Raw genomic sequence first — 22,626 nt, 5'->3', positions numbered from 1 at the left:
ACTTATTTAGTTTTTTTAAACGTATTTTCTTGTTTTATAATGGGTGTTTTCTGAGTTTTTTTTTCCCCCCTGAACACCATGATTAGCAAACTTTATTTATTTATTTATTTATTTTTTAACTAGTTAATTAATTTATTTTTTAGTATTGGAGATTGAACCCAATGCCACTGAGCCAGATTTCTTAGCCCTTTTTATTTTTTATTTTGAGACAGGTAGGTTCTCACTAAGTTGCTTATGGCCTCACTAAGTTGCTTAGGGCCTCACTAAATTGCTAAGGCTTGCTTTGCTGCTGGGATTACAGGCATGTGCCATTGCACCTGGCTAGTAAACTTTATTTGACTTATACATAACATAGGACAAATCACTGCAGAATACACACTCTTAGCTGCGCCTAAGTAAGTATCTAAGTATCAGTGAACTTCAAAGTACAGAGATAATGAAGAAATTTGTTTTGATTTTAATGTTTAAAGATAGGATTTCATGATGAAAAGATAACTAGATTAGATTTAGATTAGCAGCAAACAGAGGAACTTTCAGTGGATATTTAAACTCATCTAGCTATGCTGTGAAACTTAAACATATGTATTAGACAATGAAAAGGGCTTACATCAAGGAACTAATAAATCTCATAGAAGTTAGATTAAAAGATCATGTGAAGCCCAGAATGTGAGGAAGACTCTGTTACAAAGTTAAAAGTTGGTATTTTAAAAGGCTAATTAAATTGGTAATTCTTGGCAAGATTGATCAAGAGATAAAAAAGGTGTAAAAATGATCAAAGTGAGGAATTTAAAATAAGCATCATTAGAGATGTTATAGATATTAAGAGAACAAGTACAACTTTGTCAGTTTGAAAATTTAGACAAACTACATAAATTCCTCAGAAAATATAACCCATTGAAAGATAATAGAGCATCTGAACAGTTCTAGACCTATAAAGAATATAAACCTATAAGTTCAAACCTTCTCACAGAGAAATTATTAACCCAGATGGCTTTGCTAGTGAATATACTAATTGTTCCAGGAAGAATGAATACTGATTTTTATGGAAACTTTTCCAGTATATAGAAGATGTATTCATTGTATAAACATAGAATATTGATTTTATTTTATTTTTGTACATGAGATTGAACCCACGGAGGTGAAGGATGTGTGTGGGGAGGTGTTACCACTAAGCTACATCCCCAGCCCTATTTTTCTTTACTTTTTTTCTTTTGTTTGTTTAATTTTGAGATATAGGGTCTTACTAAGTTCCTGAGGGTCTTGCTAAATTGCTCTGGCTGGACTAGAACTTTTGATCCTCCTACATCAGCCTCCCAAGTCACTGGTATTATAGGATTGTGCCACCGTGGCCAGCCACAAAATCTTGCTTTTTAAAAATGGGAAAGCATAAAGTCATAGGCCAGTTTTTCTCATAGGAATAGATGTAAAAACATTTTAAAGATGTAAAAATACCTTAGTTTTCTTTATACAAGTTTCAAAACTGGTGTTACTAATTCCCACATGATTATTTAAATTTGCTTTTAATGTGTAGTATACTTGACCTTAGAAATTTAAAGCATACAAAGTATTGCCTTTTTGTTTTTTAATGGGATTAATTTGTGTTATGAAGGGAAACACTCCTTCACGAAAGAGAGCTATTAGAAGAAAATGCTGAATGTCGTTTGGCTATCTTCAAGGATTTGATGGGTAAATGTGATACCCAGGATGAACCAACGAATGGAGTTTGTGTTACGGAAGTTGAAACTAAAGTATGTTACTTGGAGTTTTTTAAAACTCTATTGAGGTTTTAGTGCCAAGATTTAGCAAACCACATCAGTGATGAGAACTGTTAATATAGTTTAGAACTAAAACAGTATTTGCTGTAATATAGCTTTATTATAGTTAGGCATGTTTTATTAGGAATGTAAGTATAGTACTTTTTATTAGCTTTTGGACTAGGAAGAATTTATATCTGTTAAATCTATGTTCCATTTTATTACTTGAGTCATTGTATTGATTATCAGCAGATAAGAATGTTTTTTGTTTGATTATGGAATACTCCTCAGGAAGGTGTAAGAGAAGCAACTAGGGATCATTGCTCTGATTAAAAAATATATATGTAAAAAAAATATATATATATGTAAAAAGGTTGACTTTCTTAGGTAACCACCATTCTCTACTTTTAAGGATAATTTATCCTTTTCGTCTGCTTCCTCTGAAGCTGAAATTGATCAAACATTTCCCTACTAACCTCCACTTAATTCAAGGGCCTGAAACAATGATGTCCAGGCTCTTATTTTCAAACCACTATATTATCAAACCACTATGTTAGACATGGTGGGATGGGGGTGGGTTGTGAGTTGTGAAAATGAAGGATTTGTTTCCTGGGTTATTCTAAAACATTTTGAAAAAGACTGATTTTGTAATTGAAATTACCTGAGTTAGGTAATCATAATTGTTTTATGTGTTAATGCAGTTAATGACATTTTTATGAGGAAATATGTGTCAAAAATGAATTATGGAACTCAAAGTTTTCATAATTGGTTGCTGTTTTTAAAACTAAGTCAACAACCAGATATGAAAAATTGTACGCTATATGTGTAAACAGAATTGTAATGCCTTCTGCTGTCATATAAATAAAAAAATAATTAAGAAAAAAAGACTAAGTCAAATAGTAATACATGTAAAGGTGAAACCCAGTGTTAATGTTAGACATGTGGTTTTTGCTGTTTTTAGGAAGCACATAATTATGTAGGACTTGAAGATATTATTGATTCTCTTCGAGATGATGTCTCTGATATTAAGAAACAGGCTGAAATCGCTCACTTATACATTGCATCTCTTGCTGATCCCCAGGAAGCTATTGCTTGTTTGCAGCTAAAGTTTAATCAAGTTAACGCTGAATTAGCTGAAACCAAGGAAGAATTAATCAAAACCAAAGAAGAGCTAATAAAAAGAGAAAATGGTAAGTGGATGTATTTTACCCCCATTTAGACATTATAAATAAGTAAGTTAGTTAGTATGCTATTTCTGCAGCTTATTTACCATAATAACCAAAAAAATTATTTGATGAAAGTAGCATATTTTAATATTTTTATCATTTGTTTTGCCATGGTTCTAAAATGTGTTTTGCCTTCATTTATATTTAGACTGATATTATTAGAAAAGACTTCTCAAAATAAATTAAAAAAAAAAAACCTAAAACAAACAAAAATCCTGCCAAACAAAACCAAGTACTAGCTTATAAATCCATTAAGAAATCCCTTAGGAAATTGTAAATGTGTAGTGTAGAAGATTCTAGTATGGGCTTGCTACTTTGGAAAGAGTAATTGCTGTGGAGAAGTTTAAAAATAGTCTGTTAGATTGATGTTTTATTTCATCTTTGAAGGATTATATGTATTTACTATATATGTATGATGCTGCCATCTGAATTTTACTAGAGATCAAATACTCCACCTTTTTCTGTGTGAAACAAGATGGATAGGAGATTGGTACATCTGCATTTTGACATGGACCAGAAAGAAACTTGCTCCTTTTCTCTTATGTTTTGCTATTTCTTTACTCTTTAGCATATGTTACTCAATTTTGCACTCAGGTTTGTGTGTGTGGTTTTTTTTTTTTTTTGAGTTGTAGATGGACAGAATGCCTTTATTTATTTTTATGTGGTGCTGAGGATGGAACCCAGTGCCTCACACATGCTAGGCAAGTGCTTTGCTGCTGAGCTACAGCCCCAGGTTTTTTTTTTCTTTTTGTGACACTGGAAATTGAACTCAGGGGTTTTCTACCACTGAGCTACATCCTCAGTTCTTTTTTATTTTGACACAGTTCTTGCTGAGTTGCAGAGGCTAGCCTTGAATTTTCAGTCTTCTTGTCTTAGTGTCCCAAGTTGCTGGGATTACTGGTGTGCACCACTGCACCTGGCTACACAAAGTTTTGAAAGTTGCTTTTTTGTTATATTATCCCCTTGTGGTTGAATTAGTAGATGAGTATTGTTCCCTTTAATGCTCTCAAAAATCTTTTCCTGAATATAGTACACTACAACAGCTCATGTTTCACAGTTGTTTATTAATCTAGATTTTTTTAATGCTTAGATGTTTCAATATTCTTTATTTTTTTCAGAATTGGTTCAAAAACTTGAGACGTCTAATAAGGTAATATTTTAATCTGTTCTGATAAGAAGTTAATAAAGTAAATTAAAGACCATGAATTAGAACACCGTATGTTTATTTTAAAAATAATTTTTAAAAACTAGTATATGTAGGTGACAAAAAAATGAAAAGTATAGGTGCTTTCACCTTTCTGCTTCTCTTTAGTGATGGTCAGTACAAAGTTATTTCAAATGTTCTAGAAGATTTATACACATGTAGAATTCACACAAATTTGTTCCTTTTAAAAAATTTACACAAATAGGATTATAGTTCTGTGTCTTGATTTCTTTCCTTAAAAGATAATCTTGAAATAATTCTATATTGCACATACAGATATCATTCTTTCATTATGTATATGGTATTGATTAGATATATTTAAATTGTGTTTATTTTCTCTAAAATTACTAAACATATTAAAATATAGGATAAAGCCTGACCAGTATACAGAATATGAATGAGGGTTACTCCTAGAGGGTCCTCTGTACCTTAGTGATTACAGATCACATATTCACCCTAGGTAGTTTAGGGTGGATTTGACTTTTATAGATACTCTTCCTTTTTCTGGATGAGTTGATATTGTACTCTTTTTCTGTCAGCCGTTTTAGGGAAGTATATTCTTTGCATAAAATACATAAAAATGTAAGTGATCTAGAAGTGCAGTTTTAAAACTGTATAGACTGTATCTTATCAGTATATACGGGCTAAGAGCTTAAGTTAAACTATTAACTTAAGTTAAACTATTCTTTCGTGAGTTCTTCAAGGTTAGCATAATAATACTTAAGAGGCTTTGGTTATAAAATAAAATAATTGTTGAGTTTCTAGAGTGAAAGAACAAGAAACAACTTTTTTGGTGCTTTCATATTTTTCTTTTTACAGTACATTTTGAATGTGACTTTAGGGATGAGTGTTCTTAGTGTTCTCTAGTTTTCCCCAAATGTTACTCAATTGCCAGAGCCATTAGTTATTTTAGGATGAAACAAGAAATAATTTAAAAAGTGTTTCAATAAAATTGAAAATAAAATTTTTATGGCACACTCTTGAGAGGTAAATTATGTAGTTTTAATATTATAGCTTTCTATGTGTGAAATAATTTTAATTAATTTTGCTTTAGGATGAGGCTGGTACATCTTTTTTAGTAAATAGTAAATCGACTTGTAATGAAGCAGTTGAAATGCCTAAGGACAGCATGGATAAAACCTATGTACAAAGAAAAAGATTAAATGAAAATCAGCTTCAACAAGATGAACCACCAGCAAAGAAAGGTATTGCTACTTTAAATGTCAGCAGGAGGCTTTTAAGAAAGCTAATTCGTAAATCAGTAAATAGAAAAGGTACAAATAGGAAATTTACTCATCTAAAGAAAAACTTCAAGAAAATCTAAATATTGTGAATTCTTACATTAACATGTTCTAAACTGTCTGGAGGATAGGTGTATATGTAAAGCTAAGTAAATGTTTTTTGATACTGTGCTTTTATCACTGTGTTTTGCATACCTGTAATTACTTTTTCTACTCTTTTTATAATATTAAAAATTACTTTCATAAGGATAGTACCTATTTCTCCACAAATCTCTTCATGTTGTTTTTTTTTCTTTGCATTCTTTATTTATTTGGAGAAAATGATACTTGACAGTAAAACTTTGAGCTAAACATTGCCAAACAAATGTACTTTACTAATGTGCTAGGAGACAGTCTTATGAAAAATAGTGAACAGTTGTTTTTAAGAAAGTGAGGCTCTACTGCATAATTGTTATTGAATTGTGGAAGATAATTCTCATTTTTTTTTGGGTAAGTATGAAGTGCTTATTCATAAGGACAAAAGACAGTATAAGGGAGGTGTGACTTGAAATCATCCTCTTTAAGAAAGCTTTGATTTGCAGTTGATAGTTACCCAATGAATCTAAATAGTGTATTTCATTTCTTTTCTTTCTTTTTTTCTTTTTTTTTTTTTTTTAGTTGTCAATGGACCTTTATTTTTTTACTTATTTATATGTGGTGCTGAGGATCAAACCCAGTACCTCTCTGCCACGGAACTTCAGCCCCAGCCCCTCATTTGTTTTCTTTATAATGAGCCCCCTTCTATTATTCTGTGTTATCTCACCTGAGGCTAATGCAAATATTTTCCCCCTTCCTCTTTGAGGCTATAGAGGCAATGTAAATTATAATAAAACTTTGTCCAATGAACTTTTAAAATTAGTCTATATTAAAGAAAAGAAATTTTGGAATCCCATAATGGGATTATATGATTATAACTGCCAAAGGACATTTAGACAATTGGGTGAACAAAAAAACATGAATTATATTTGAAAAATGAAAAATTAAAGTTATTTTTGGTGGATACACTGCTGAAAGTGAAACTGGGTAAATTCTTGGGTGTGACGGAGGTGAAATTTCTACATTATGCAGTGATTCTTAGCTGAGGGCATACTCTCAATGGGGCCAAAATAGTATCCTTTTTTTTTTTTTTTCAGTACTGGGAATTGAACCCAGAGGTGCTTAACCAGTGAGTCACATCATCAGCCCTTTTTATTTTTTGAGACAGGGTCTTGCTAAGTTGCTTAGGGCCACGCTAAGTTGCTGAAGCTGGCTTTCAACTTTCCACCCTCTTTCCTCAGCCTCCCATGTTGCTGGGATTGCAAGTGTGTGCCACTGGGCCCAGTTACAAATCAGTATATTTAGAGGGTTAGGGAATTTTAATTTATCAAAAAGAGCTGTAGGATTAAAAAAATCTTAAAAATAATTACATAAGTTGTTTTTTTCCACTTTATATATATTATTTGAAAGTCCTCAAAAATGGTTATATGTTTTCTTTATTTTGCTTACAGCTTCAACTGTGGTTATTGAATAGGAATATAGAACCTTATTTGCTGGTAGGATGGCAGATTTCAATTTACAAAGCATTTTATGATCTCAAAAGTGCTGCTGCCTCTATTGAACAGATTTTACATCCATGGGATGATGTTGATAATAGGGTGCACAAGACATAACTACCTGACATTTCGTGTTTGACTCTTAAGGGACAATGACATGTAGTAGGGCTGCCAGATAGGTGCTTTGTAATGAAGCAACTGATGTTTAGATCTCAGATGTACTGGTGATGATTAGCTTCAAGAAATTTCCAGAAATAATGCCTAGAGTATTGGTTCTCATAGTATTGCATATAAAAAATACCCCAGACTTATCAAATTATTATCTTTGGGATGTGGTCCCAGGAATCTGCATTTAATAAGCACCCTGTGTAATTCTTCTCAAACTAAAAATCATTATTATATATAAATGTTTAAAGAGAGGACCCTAATTTTTTTATTAATTTTTAAAATTTATATATGACAATGGAGTGCATTACAATTCATATTACACATATAGAGCACAATTTTTCTTATCTTTGGTTGTTTACAAAGTATATTCTCACCAATTCATGTCTTCTTACATGTACTTTAAATAATGATGCCCATCACATTCCACTATCATTTCTAACCCCATGCCCTCTCACTTCCCCTCCCACCCCTCTGCCCTGTCTAGAGTTCATCTATTTCTCCTTATGCTCCCCATCCCTACCCCACAATGAATCAGCCTCCTTATATCAGAAAAAAACATTTAGCATTTGAGGACCCTAAATTTGAAAACAAGAATGTAAATTAATATAACTGGGGGTATGGCAGATTTATGAATTTTTGTGTATATCTAGAACCAGAATAGGTTACTTGTTGTGAACATGTATTTATTTGTAAACATATTTATAAACATGTTTGTAAAGATATGTACATATTTATAAGGATATACCCAAACATTTATAAAGATTATTTTGGCAGAGTGATGTGTCTTAGAGATAGAAAAGAATATACATGTTGTAGTTAAAGTTCAAAAATATTTAGATTTATTATTTAGGATAAATCAGACACAGATCGTGTGCCATCAGGGAATTTTGGAGTCTAGTAACTAAGAGAGACAAACATGTTTCAGTAAAGTCTAAGGAGCTGAGATGCGTCGAATAATGGGTATATTTTCAGTATAAAGAAAGTAAATGAAAATACCCTCTTTTAATTCAATGGGCAGCTACCAAGTGAAAGTAAAAAGTTTGTTAACAAGGAGAATTTCAAGCCCTGTCTCCTTTATATGCCTTTGCCCTTATGGATAAGCACCTCTTGTGCTTATGGTTATATCTGGGACCTTTATGCATGAGGAATTTGACTCCTAGTTACTTAGTGAGGATATCATATAAAAATATAGGTGAATTCCACAGGTAAATGGTTAATGAAGGTGTGAATGAAGATCAAAAGTACAATACAAAGTTGAATGACAGAGCAATGTTGTAAAGAAAGTTTACATGTAAACATCAAACCATCAAGTGAAAAAAATAAAAAGGAAGAGTTAAATTCTTGTCTGTTTTGAAATAAAATTCCTTGGATGTGAAACACTCATCCATCTGACTCTTATTATTACAACAGAAATAGTATGGAAGCATTAAAATATATAGATATAAACTTTTATGTCTAAAATTTATATAATAGGATTGAGTATTATCTTTCAATCATAGAATCTATGAGAAAAATTAAAAAAAATATAATTGGGCAGTTTTGTGAGGTAGGTTTATTTGTCAAAATGATTGTAATGAAGTAAACTTCAGCTAGTAGCACATTTACTATGGGAAAAGTTTAACCTATGCCAACTATAAATTTTGAACTTGTTGTATTTATATAACATTTACAAAAAGGTTTAACATACATTGTATATTAATTCATTTAAAACTCTTAGCACTATTTTTAGAGTAAGTAGAGCAAACAGAGATATCCTTATTCTGGAAATGAGGATCATGAGCCTGAAAAACTTCTCATTTTTAATTAGCCAAATCCTTTTGTACAGATTTTCAGGTTCTGTTAATAGCTAACTATATCCAAATATCTATAACTATCTATATCTCATTTGTTTTCTTGTTCTCTATAACAACTCTGGGATAGGTGGATAGGTAGATAATATTTTCATTTTATATTTGAGGAAATGGAAATAGGATTAAGCGTTTTATGGATGAGCTAGTGAACGATAAGCCTATGTTAAATGACTTCTGAGAATTTCAGCTGTTTCTCCACTGATTTAGTTATGAAAATTAAAGGTACTTAATTTGTAAATCACTAATATTATAGATTCCATGATATAATTGTACTTTATAACTTTAAAGTTCTTGGATGAAGATGTCTGCCTAGGTTGTCTCATTATGATCCCCTCTTCTGTCTTATATAATGATAATACTACTCAAGTAGCTATCATCAGTTTGCTATCCCTCTTTTGCTAACTCTGCATTAACTTGTGTAATTTTTATATAAATGGGTTTATAGTATATAATTTTTTTCTTTTTTTAAAATAGCTTATTTTGGTTTTTCATTAAAAGTTAACTTTCATTAGTTTCATATTTGATTATTGGCTTATATAGTAATATTTTAGTTTTATTAAAGTTTTCAGGATTAATAATATTTTTATTTTTAAAGGACCTATGCTTATTGCTTCAATTATCACTGAAGACCAAAAGAAAAGTGAAGAAATGCAACAGACCATTTCAGAAGATGGAAAAGTTATTAGAGTGTTACAAGAAAATAATGAAGAGCTGAAAACCCTTTTATTTACTATTCAGAATGAACTTAAAAATGAAAAGGAGGAAAAAGCAGAATTAAATAAACAGATTGTTAGTTTGCAGCAAGAACTTTCTTTTTCTGAAAAAAAGAGTTTAAGTGTAGAAGTTCAACAAATTCAGTCAAATTATGAAAAAGCAATTGCTGAATTACAAATGCAGAAAGATATAAATCAAGAACTAGAGGAAAAGATCATGAAATTATCAAAGGAGATAGAAATTGCAACAAGGAACATCACAAACAATGTTTCACAAATAAAATTAATGCAAACAAAAATAGATAAACTACGTTCACTTGATTCCATTTCCCAGATCTCAAACATAGATTTACTCAATCTCAGGGATCTTTCAAATGGTTCTCAGGAACATAATTTACCAAACACAGAGTTACACCTTTTAAATAATGAGTTTTGTGTAGATAAACAGGTTAAAGAATGTCCTATTCAGGAACTCAATAGGGAAAGCTCATTCCATTCCAGTATTGAAGCTATTTGGGAAGAATGTAAGGAGATAGTGAAGGCTTCATCCAAAAAAAGCCATCAGATTCAGGAATTGGAACAACAAATTAAAGAATTACAGGCAGAAATAAAAGGCTATAAGGATGAAAACAATGAACTGAAAATGAAAGAGAGGAAGGAGAAGAATCAAGGTGATCTACTAAAAGAAAAAGAAAATCTTATAAAGCAGCTGGAAGAAGAACTGCAAGAAAAAAGTGTTAGTCTTGATGTTCAGGTACAGCTTGTAGTTGAAGGAAAGAGAGCACTTTCAGAACTTACACAAGATGTTGCTTGTTATGAAGCCAAAATAAAAGAACTTGAAACAATTGTAGAGACTCAGAAAGATGATTGTAGGCATTCAGCAAAGTTCCAGCAAGACATTTTAGAAAAAGAATCTATCATCTCAAAGCTAGAAAGAAATCTAAAGGAATTTCAAGCAAATCTTCAAGATTCTATCAAAAACACCCAAGATTTAAGTGCAAAGGAAGTCAAGTTGAAAGAAGAAATTACCCAATTAACAAGTAATTTGCAAGATATGAAGCATTCACTTCAATTAAAGGAAGAAGAAAAAGAAACCATCAGTCAAGAAGCAGAAAAGTAAGTAAATCTTATTTAAACTGTTGAAAATTTTGCAAAGCATTTTTCTATTAAATGGGCATAATTTCATCTAGTCAAATATGGTGTATATGATGAATGAAGGACTTGAACTCTGTTCCTATAAACCTTTAGAAGCAAAAGTTATCTGTAAACATTGGCCTACTTAAAAAATACTAATTACTTAAAAATAAATCCTCTGATTCATAATTTGTATATTCCAAATTTGTGAAGATAAGTAATTTTGTAAAGATTATTACCAGTTCACATGATGATCCTAGGTGGTTAATGGTGTGTAACTATAGAAAAGTGATTTGTGTTTTTTAGATTGAAAGAGGAGCTCTGTGCAAGCTCTGCTCTTACCCAGAATCTCAAAGCAGATCTTCAGAGGAAGGAAGAAGATCATGCTGAGCTGAAAGAGAAACTTACTGATGCCAAAAAGCAGATTGAGCAAGTACAGAAGGAGGTAGGTTATTTGAAAAGTTGTGTGGCTAATGATTAAGATCATTTCCCTTACCTAGAAAGTGTAGACACTAATTTTAGGATTTAACAGAACACTTTTTAATTTTAATTTTTCTTTAAATGATAACAGTTATTTCACAAAAGAAAATGTAACCAATTTAAACAAACTAGAAAAGGCCAAAATTAAGAAAACTATGTGCCTTATGTAGGATTAGAGTATTTTTTTCCTTTTAAGGACTGTTAAAATTGAGTTCCTCCAAAAATTAAGAAGTAGCTTTTCTTTGCAGATGATATTATTTAGCAAAGTATGTAGTGCAGCTTTTATAATAACAAGTTTTTTATTAAAATTTTATTATTCTAAATTAAAAATGTATAAAAATATATTTAGTGAGAAGAAAATCCTTCCCACTTCTCCCAGCACTTGTTTCCCTGCAAGTGTTGCTAATTATCTCTTTATCTGTGCTTCTCCCTTCCTCCCTCTGTCATTTTTACCTTCTCCTTAAAAAATAGAAACATACTGATGCTTTTTCCACCTAATAGTATACATTATTTTGCTGGTATGGTGGTACATGCCAGTAATCCCAGTGGCTCAAGAGGCTGAGGCAGGAGGATCATGATTTCTAAGCCAGCTTCAACAACTTAGTGAGGCTCTTACTCAGTGAGACCCTGCCTTTAAATAAAATACAAAAAAGGCTGAGGATGTGACTTGGTGGTTAAGTGCCCCTGAGTTCAATCCTTGGTACCTTAAAAAAAAATAATAGTATACATTATTTTAATATTATCTATATACTTTTCTAATGCATTTTTAGAGGACATGAATTTTGAACAAGTGGCTGTGAATTTAACAAAAAGCAACAGTTGAAAAAGTATTTAGTATGTTTTATAAACATTACTTTGTAGGTGTCTATAATGCGTGATGAGGAAAAATTACTGAGGAGTAAAATTAATGAACTGGAGAAAAAGAAAAACCAGTGTTCTCAGCAAATAGATCTGAAACAGCGAACCATTCAACAACTTCAGGTAACATTTTTATTTTTAATAAATTAAATGCTTTCTGTTGGTATATTTTATTGTCTAATTAACTATGTAAGTTCAGTTTTAATAACAAATTCTGTCTTGGTTTTTTTTTTTATTCTGATGATTAGACTCAGTTCTTTGCACATGCTAGGCAAGTGTTCTTTTCTAAAATTAAAAAATAATTTTTTGTTTTACTTAAATAAGTCAATAGTGACTTGCTTCTAACAAATATGATATGGAAAAGAAAAAGTAGCAACTTTATAGTGGAGAAACCTAGCAAGATACCACCTTAAACCAAATATTCAAGTGTAACAACCATTAGTAGTAAGTCATATTGATGCATGTACTTCCTGATATCGCTGTGATGAGAGTGCATATCCCTTCCGTGGCATTCTTCCCCCAAAATGATAACCTCTGTCTATTTATTCAAGAGAAAACGTCTTATATACCCGAGTCAAGGATGTCCTATATAATTTACCTATTATAAAGTATCAAGGTCATTTAAAAAAAGGAAAGACTGAGGAACTATCATAGATTGAAGGAGATCAAGGAGATATGATGACTGAATGCAGTATTATATCTTGAGTGAATCCTAGAATAGAAAAAAAGATACCAGTGAAAAATTGGTGAATTGTGGTGAAGGTTGTAGTATAATTAATAATATTATACCAATGTTAATTTCTTGATTTTTGATAAATGTATCAGGTGTTGTAACATTGGGAGAAGCTGAGTTAAGGTCATACAACACATTTCCCTGCTACCTGAAATTTTTTGTAAATCTAAAAATAATTAAAAATAAAACAGAAGTATTATAACAAATTTTTTCAAAAAGACACTTGAAAAGCAAAATTCCTTTATTGTAAATGGTTCTATTTTGCTTGGTATCAATTAAGATAGGCAACAATTAAAAAAACAGAGATTTGCTGATTCCTTTCATTTTTGCTTTTAAATGAAGCATGCTAATGAATAGTCAGGTATGAACATGTTTTTAATTCTTAATATAATCTTAATATAGCTATTTATTCTTTTATAATAGGACTAAGATTTGCAGATTTTATGATTCTGCCCAAGACTTTATAAAGTTAGGACACAGTGATAAAATTAGATGAGACTGGAATGAAGTTTGGATTACCTGACAGATTAGAATTATAGGATTCCAGTTTTCATAATTTAATCTTGCTTCCTAAGACTCCTATTACTGTTTCCAAATCTTGTACCTAGATATTGCACCTAGGCTCTTTCCTTCATTTTGAGTTTACTGCTGGTGAACTTTATTTATAATGGTTTTCTTGCTTCTTTTATTAAGTACATAGTGGCTTTCTATTTGCTCATTTCTGCATTTTTATAATATGTGAGAAAACATTTACCTATAATATTGAACAAGTTGACTGGGTCATAAATTAAAAGTATATAGTGTTTTTGTGTGTTTTCCAATTATCCTTTTCACTCTACTTTTTTTTTTTTTGAGATTGGCATTTAACTGTACAGGAGACTGATTTTAGACTTAATTTTGATCCCTGTTTTTAAGATCCACTATTAAATATTGTTAAGGATTGAAGTTATGTTTATTTTATATTTCATTTTGTAGGAGCAGTTAAATAATCAAAAGGTGGAAGAAGCTCTACAACAATATGAGAGAATGTGCAAAGGTCAGGAATAAATTTCTATTTCCAATACTAAAATAACTGCAAAATAGATAGTTACAATAGCAATGACTAAGATTTTCCTTTGAAGTTTATTCTTTTAGTGGACTGAGGATGTAGCTCAATGGGTAGAGCCCAGGCTTAGCATATGTGAGGCCCTGGTTTCGATTGCCAGAAAAAAAAAAAAAATTAAGTTTATTCTCAGAAGAATTGAAGACTAAAACAATAAGCAATATTCAGTCAATGCAACATTAGTTTCTTGGTAATGACTGGTGTTTTGTGAAAAATAAAGTCAGTTAAAGTTACATAGTTTACAATGATTGTAATAGTCTATAGACAAAATTGTGAGAATATACATCAGATAAAATAACCTTTAAAATTAAAATTTATAATTTTAAAGAGTTTTTAAAAATGATACCATTAAGATTCAAATCATAGTTGCTGAATTATACTTTCTTTCTTCAATTGTATTGCTTTGTTTTGAAATAAATTTTATAAACATTTCTGATATTAAAATTACACAGATTTCTCTTTGCTGCATCACTCATTCCTTAACTTCTTAGTTGTATGAGTGATAGAACTGGAATTTAAAGGTAGATTGGCTTCACTCGCCTCAAGACACTTATCATTAATCCATGCTGTTTATACTTGGTCAACAAAATAGAAGGAGTACAACCAGATTATTATTTATTTAGAGGAGATATCCATTGATGTGGTAAATATGGTTGTGAAAATATGTCTCTGCACACAGTTCTGTTTTCTTCTTTCCTGTATCTTTGTCCCTAAATATACCCTATTTCTGTAAAATTGTGTTTTTGGCGGGGGGGTAGGGAATACTGTGGATTGAACCTGGGGGTACTCAATATACCACTGAACTACATCACCATTCCTTTTAATTTTTATTTTAACACAGGGTTTCCTGAAGTTGCTGAGAGTCATGCTAAGTTGCCAAGGCTGGCCTTGTTAGCCTCCCAAGTTGCTCAGATTGTAGGCATGTGCCACCACGTGCAATATATTTCCATATTTTAGGATTCTCCTTTATTTTAGCTCCTTGTCATTGTTAGCAATTGTAGATAGATTTTAGCTATTCTGAAAATGTTCCTTGGACCAGGGTGCCTATAATTTTTATTGTATTTAAATTTTTCATTTCTGCCAAATACTGAGAAATGTTTCATAAGCCCACTGTGACTACTATATGACTGCTCATATTTTCCAAGTTCTTGTAGCTTGCTTCCAAGTCACTTATAACCTTCATACTTTCAAATCTGTTAGCTTTTTTCAATCCCTACTTGGCTTCTTATTTTATTTTGATGTTATTTTTCCACCTTCCATTTCCTCATTTTCACTTTTAATAAGCATTTATGGTATATGAGTATAATATAAAGGTACTATGTAGCTCCCCCTCTTTTGAAAGTCTCTAGCTTTACCTTTTGTGATCTATTCTTTGAAAGATACCTACCTTTCTTTCAGAATGAGTCACACTACTCTGGCAACTTTCCTGATAAATGCATTATCTTTTTTTAAATTTATTTTTTATTTTTTTTGTGGTGCTGTACATCTAGCCAGGATATCACATATGTTAGGCTAATGCCCTAAAACTGAGCTGCATCCCGAGCCCATATCATCTTCTTTCTTCCCTTTATTTTCTTGCTTGATTTACTCCTAGGACTTTGGTTATATAGGAGACATTATTCTACAAAGAATGAAACAAAAATGGCATCTTTAGATCATAAGGCTTTCCCTAACTTCTAAATTTCTATTTAAATACTGAATGCCTTTCATTTTGCTATCTTCTTAAATTATTTTTTTTAAGTTAAGATATAGTACATATGTCATAAATTTACTCTTTAAAATTATATACTCTTTAAAAAGTTTAATGGACCATAGTGTATTTACAAGGTTGTTCAGCTAGTACCACTAATTCCAGAACATTTTGTTATTCTAAACACAAACTCTATATCTATCACTAATCATTCTTCCTTGATACCTTCCTTCCAACCCCTGTCAGTTACAAATCTACTTTTCATTTTTTTTGGATTTGCCTATTGTAGAGATTGTATGTTAAGGGGATTCATATAATATATATCTTTTTGTGTTTGACTTCTTTAATTTAGCATAATGTTTTTAATTTTCATCCATGTTATGTGTCATCCCTTTTTATGGATGAATAAATATTTCATTTTATGGATATGCCACATTTTACTTATGCATCAGTTCATGGACATTTAGATTGTTTCTATGTACAAGTTTTAGAGTAAAACTACGTGCAAGTTTATGTGCATGTTTTCAGTTCTCTTTGGGATGTTGTATGCCTACTGAGGGTAACTGCTGGGTCACGTGATAACTTTGAGGAATTGCCAAACTGCTTTTTTTTTTCCCTAGTTGTAGACAGACACATTACCTTTAAATTATTTATTTTTATTGTGGTGCTGAGGATCAAACCCAGTACTGACATGTGCTAGATAAGTGCTCTACCACTGAGCTACAACCCCAGCCCACCAAATTGCTTTTTTTCAACAAGCTGCATCATTTTACATTTCTACCAGCAAAAGGTGAGGGTTCCAGTTATTATCACTAGTACTTTTTATTTTAGAAATATTATTGCCAATTATATTAGTTTCATAAGCTTCTCTAACAAAGTACCACAAACTGGATGGCTTAAAATAGAAATTTGTTTTTTCTCAGTAACAGACCAGAAGTACATATATTAATAGGACTATGTTCTGTCTGAAGAATCTAGGAAGGGCTCCTTTCTTGTCCTTTCTAGCTTTTGATAGATGGTGGCAATTCTGGGTATTCTTTGACTTGCAGCAGCATGATTCCAATCTCTGCCTCTTGTCTTCACATGGTATCTTCCCTCTGTATATATCTGATCTGTGTCTTCTCTCCATTGGTTCTATTCCAAATTTTCATCTTATGAGCACACCATTTGTGTTGGATTTAGGGCCCATCCAAATCTACCATACGCTCATTCTTTATTTGATTGTATCTGCAAAACTCCTATTTCCAGATAAAATCATATTCATCTATTCATAATTGTGAACATGAATTTTGGGGATGTTTTTTAGCCTGATGTTTTAGTAGATATAAAGTGGTATGTCATTATGGTTTTAATTTGCATTTTATATTTTTGGAATAATTCACATTTTTAAATAGGGTTTTTTGGCTGGGCATTGTGGTGCACACCTGTAATCTCAGCAGCTCGGGAGGCTGAGGCAAAAGGATAGCCAGTTCAAAGCCAGCCTCAGCAAAAGCAAGGCTCTAAGCAACTCAGTGAAACCCTGTCTCTAAATAAAATACAAAATAGGCCTGGGGGGTGTGGCTCAGAGGTCAAGAGCCCGAGTTCTATCCCTGGTAACAACAACAAAAAAATTGATTATTTGTGCATTTGTTATGGAGTTGTAAGAATGCTTTGTGTATTTTGAATACTAGACTTTTATCAGATAAATGATATGCTAATGTTTCTCCTGTTCTGGAGTGACTCTTTTGGGGTTGGAAAGGGAATCAACCCAGGTTCTTATAAATGCTAAGCAAATGCTTTATCATTGAGTTCCACCTGCTCCCCTTTTTTGATAGTGTTCTTCAGTGCACAAACATTTTCCAAAATTTTGATGAAGTCCAATTTATCTACATTCTTTTAGTTACTTATGCAGTCAAAATGGTGTCATGTCTAAAAAACCAGTCTTCTGTGTACTCTTTTATAGAAAGAATACTTTTATAGAAAAAATATTCTTTTATAGTTTTAACTGTTATATTTAAGTCTTTGGCCCATTTTGAGTTAATGTATTTGAGTATAATGTTGTATATTATGTGAGGTAGGTTTCCAACCTCATTATTTTGTATATGGATAGTTAGTTGTTCCAGCCTCATTTATTGAAAAAACTGTAATTTCCCTGGTTACATTATCTCTACTACTTTGTGGAAAATAAGTTGTTTATAAATGTTTATTTCCAGGCCTTCTGAGCCACATCCCCAGCCCTACTCTGTATTTTATTTAGAGACTGGGTCTCACTGTTGCCTTGCTTTTGCTGAGGCTGGCTTTGAACTTGCAATCCTCCTGCCTCAGCTTCCCGAGCTGCAGGGATTAAAGGCGTGCACCACCGTACCTGGCACTTTCCAGGCTTTCATTACTATTCCATTGATCTGTATGTCTGTCCTTATGCTTGTGTTTTACCTTATCGTTATAGTGATTTTGTAGTAAATTTTGAAATTGGGAAGTCTGAATTCTCCCACCTTTTAAAGATGTCTTTGTTGATTTGGGGTGTATTGCATTTCCACATGAATTGTAGGTCTGCCTGTCAATTTATCATAAAAAACCATCTAGAATTTTAGTGGGGATTATGCTGTCTGTAGCTCTAATTGGTGAGATTAGTATTTAACCATATTAATCATTCATAAGGGATGTCTTTTCATTTAAGTTATAATTTCTTTTGATGATGGTCTTTAGTTTTCAGTATATAAATTTTGAACATCTGTCTCTTGAGAATGGGTTTTTAAAAAAACTTTACCTACATTCTCATTTTTTAAAAAAAAATGGAATTGTTAATACCAGTTTGGGATTATTCACTGCTAGTGCATAAAATGTATTTAATTATATCAGTCTTATATTATGTGACTGCTGACCTGGTTTGTGGATGCTAACAAAATGTATGTATATTCGGGTTATTTGTATGTGTTTCTTTGGGTTTTCTATCTGTAGGTCATGTCTTCTACAAATAGAAATAGTTTTATTTCTTAATTTCTAATCTATTTGCCTTATGTCTTTTTCTTGCATGCTTTCTCTGGCTAAACTCTGTAGAACACTGTTGACAAGAGGTGGTAAGAACAGACATGCTTGTCCTCTTCCTGATATTAGGGGAGAGTTTACATTCTTATTTTTATAATGTTAGGTATGAGTTTTTATAGATTTCTTTTATCAGGTTGAGAGAATTCCTTCTATTCTTACTTTGTTGAATGTTTTTATCATGAAAGATTGTTAGATTTTGTCAGATTTTTTTATGTTTGTTTAGATGATTGCTGTAGTTTTGTTCTGTACCAATACATTGCATTGTATTGATTAGTTTTATATATTGAGCTAAACTTGAATCCTATGAGATTATGGTATAGAATGGTTTTATATCTTGCTAGATTCAGTTTGCTATTATTCTGTTGAAAAATTTTTCATCATCAGTATTCATAAGGGATTTTGGCTGATAGCTTTCTTTTCTTGTGCTTAGTCTGGTTTTAGAATCCAAAAGTTGAATTCTGCATGTAGTATCTTAACCTTCTGAATATCAGTTGCTACTACTGATCTCTTCTGTTTCCATTGCTTGGATTAGGGAATTAGTATATGGTAGTTCTCTAATCAAATCTTTTCTACTTAATTTTGAACATAAAGTTTTATTGGAACATAGGAACACACATTTTTCTTTATATTGGCTATGACTATATTCATGATATGTGGTAGAGGTAAATAGTTGGGACAGTCTTTAAAGTGGTTATTCTTTGAATTTTCGCAGAAAATTGTTTTGCCCACTCATTTAAATAATCTTATTGTTTACCCTTACACTCAGATAACAGTATCTAAATTCTGTTACTTTCTCCCAGTGGTTTCTCAGTTTTGTCCTATCCCATTGCAGGTCTTATATCAAATATACTTTCTCATATAACCATACAGCTAGGTTTAATTTTTCTAAAATTCTTCTTTCATGTGTCATGTTTCTATTAAATGCTTTCATTCAGTTTATATTGCCCACACAATAAACTTTCACCCTCTAGCCTAACATTCCATCATACCTTTTTCTAGCCTAATACTATATAATCTTTCTATTCTCTCCAGACTAATTTGTTTTGTTCTCCAACTTGCCCTGTTTTGTTTTCCAACTTGCCTTTATACCTGTGAGAAAGAAAGGAAATGAAAGATCATATTTCCTTTGGAAATTTTTTATCTCAAGCAAAAGACACCAAGAATGCAGGTTTTTTTTTGGGGGGGGGGGACCTTTATTCATATAATCCCACACAGATCTATTTTATTCCTTTTTCTATCACCTCTTTAAACCATATTCCTTTATTTTTTAAGACACAGCACGTTTATTTATTTATTTGTTTATTTATTTGTTCATTTATTTGCTTATTTATTTATTTATTTATTTATCCATTCATTCATTCATTCATTCATTCATTCATTCATTTATTTATATGTGGTGCTGAGGATCGAACCCAGTGCCTCTCAACATGTGCTAGGCGAGCACTCTACTAATGAGCCCCAGCTCCAACTTCATATATTTCATATTGTTTTAAGTTTGTTTTATGTACACTTTGAGGGAGGTGTTCCTTGGGTTTATATAATTTAAAGCAGCCTCAGGTTGAATTGTACATTTCTAGCTTATCACCTCTGACATCAGCACTAGTTCTTTGAAATGAGTCCTGCGCTGTGCCATCATCAGAGGCAACAAACTGATCTTTCCTCTTTTTCTGTTTCTTGCAGACAGTGTTAACATAGAAATTTTTTCTCCCCCAGTACCAGGGATTGAACCCAGGGCACTTAACTACTAAGCCATATCCCCCGCCCTTTTTATTTTCATGTGGGGCCTTGCTAAATTGCTGAGACTGGCTCTAAATTTGCAATCCTCTTGCCTCAGCCTCACAAGATGCTGGGATTACAGGCATGCACCACTTCAAGCCAGTGACTTAAAATAGAATTCTTTATAAGTCATTACTGTAATAGTTTTTCAAGGACCAGAAACAATTTTGGCAAGGCTAGTAGCACTTTCATTCCTGAGAAATTGGTTTTAAAAATACTAGACATAAATATTTGATTTTGAATAGTTTTCTAGAAAAAGTAACTACTTGAGATAAGATATTTTTAAAAAAAGGTCAAATTGGGTTTGAGTCTTTTTTAATTTTAGAAGGTAAAGATTTTAGTTTTGGCTTGAGAATATTAAGGCTAAAAATAAGTGTCTTGCCAAATAAATTTTCTTCTAGATTCTTATGATTTGTGTTTAGTAATAGTAACTTTTTTTATTGGCAATTGCTAATTTTATCTGAAAAGATTTCTTTTCCATTCATCTATTTTGCAATCATTTTGGTCTGTAAATCAGATGTATTGCCTCTAGTATTCTAGGCAGAGGATATTGCTGTGAACAAGATAAAGCTTCTGAGTATATGGAACTTTTATTTATTATAGTTGATAAAAGTATTTTAATTTTAGAAAATGTTAATTTGTAAAATATTTTTCTTAAATATGTAGATTTAAATGTTAAAGAGAAAATGATTAAAGACATGAGAATGACACTAGAAGAACAAGAACAGACTCAAGTAGAACAAGATCAAGTGCTCGAAGCTAAATTAAAGGAAGTTGAATGGCTGGCCACAGGTAAATCAAAACAGTCTTTGAGTTTCTTAATTTTTTTAGATTTCTTCCCATTTTAAAGTAATATGGAATTTATAATAATTTATAATGGGAAATGGTGTGTTCTTTGAATGCCCTACTGCTTGTCATTTCTACTGTGATGAAAACCACTTTAAGTAAAATTGTATACAGTAAAGAAGGAATAATGACAGTCTGTAATAACTTAGGAGTTTTAAGTTGCAAGTAACTTGCGTTGTCCCTACGTGTTAAAAATAAGACTAGGCTTTCAACTGAATTTCACATTTATCAAGCTTTTAGCATTATCTTATACATCTCATAAATACTCAAGAGTATTATTGCTTTCAACATAAGATAAGTATGTACAAAAATATAATACTTATTAATAATTGAACTGTGTATGATTCTTGCAGAAAAGGCAAGCAATTTATTTATTTTGTTTTTATGTATTTTGTGGTGCTAGAGATCAAATCCAGGCCTTTGGGCATGCTGAACATATGTTCTTCCACTTAGCCTTCAAGAAATTTAGAATGAGGAAATAACCTATGCCATTTTATGTATGACCTTGGCAAGATACTTATGCTGATTGAATCTAATTGTCATCCTCTGTAAAACGTTCCTGATGATCATATATACCATATATACTTATTATGATTAAAGGAGATGATCAATGTAAGAGCACTTTGTAAACCCTAAAACAGTGTATTTGTGGATGAAGTGATGATGATGATGATGATGATGATGATGATGATGATGATGATGATAATTACATTCTACTTCATAGTTTCTTAGCCACTTTCAGAGTCCTGGCCTTTTTTTTTGAGAACTACTTAAAACATAATTAATAGTAAAGTGAATTTATATTGTATATACTGAACATCAGTCATTTAATTTCTGAGAAGTTCCTGCAGTTTCTTTTCACTAAGAAGTCAGAAAGAACTCTTAAAAGTTCAACTGTTAGAGAGGGTGAGGTTATTGGCTCAGTGGTAGAGCGCTTGCCTACCATGTGTGAGGCACTCGGTTTGATACTCAACACCACATATAAATAAATAAAATAAAGATCCATTGAAAATTTTAAAAATACTTAAAAAAAGATATTAAAAACAAGTTCAACTGTTAGAAATAGTCTCAGTTTTACTGGCAAATGAGATTGATCAAATTATATTATGTTCATGTTTGAATGTCACAATGAAGCCAACTGTTATGTATAATATAATGTACTAGTAAAACCATTAAAAATAGTCTCAGTTTCATCTTGGTGTATATTTTTGGACTCTGCTGTTTTTTATCTGTATCCCATGCCACATATTATCTCT

At 31.6% G+C, this 22,626-nt stretch overlaps 1 protein-coding gene across 2 annotated transcripts in view; it reads left to right on the top strand.

Annotated features, from left to right (window-relative positions):
* Positions 1-22,626, top strand: part of Kif20b (kinesin family member 20B) — a 60,106-nt gene that overhangs the window by 18,955 nt on the left and 18,525 nt on the right. Inside the window, exons 15-23 of one of the 2 annotated variants that reach the window (XM_040272746.2) lie at positions 1,610-1,748; positions 2,836-2,944; positions 4,099-4,130; positions 5,239-5,389; positions 9,610-10,843; positions 11,168-11,306; positions 12,203-12,322; positions 13,908-13,968; positions 21,191-21,316. In XM_040272746.2, the coding sequence (XP_040128680.2) occupies positions 1,610-1,748; positions 2,836-2,944; positions 4,099-4,130; positions 5,239-5,389; positions 9,610-10,843; positions 11,168-11,306; positions 12,203-12,322; positions 13,908-13,968; positions 21,191-21,316 (2,111 nt within the window). Of the gene's footprint in view, positions 1-1,609; positions 1,749-2,715; positions 2,945-4,098; positions 4,131-5,238; positions 5,390-9,609; positions 10,844-11,167; positions 11,307-12,202; positions 12,323-13,907; positions 13,969-21,190; positions 21,317-22,626 lie in introns of both variants that reach the window. The other variant, XM_013362139.4, reaches the window with a different exon arrangement.

Source organism: Ictidomys tridecemlineatus, chromosome 1 (assembly GCF_052094955.1).
Source record: "Ictidomys tridecemlineatus isolate mIctTri1 chromosome 1, mIctTri1.hap1, whole genome shotgun sequence".
Lineage (NCBI taxonomy): Eukaryota > Metazoa > Chordata > Mammalia > Rodentia > Sciuridae > Ictidomys > Ictidomys tridecemlineatus.
The sequence above is the reverse complement of the archived record's forward strand: the minus strand, read 5'-3'. Positions and strand labels throughout refer to the sequence as shown.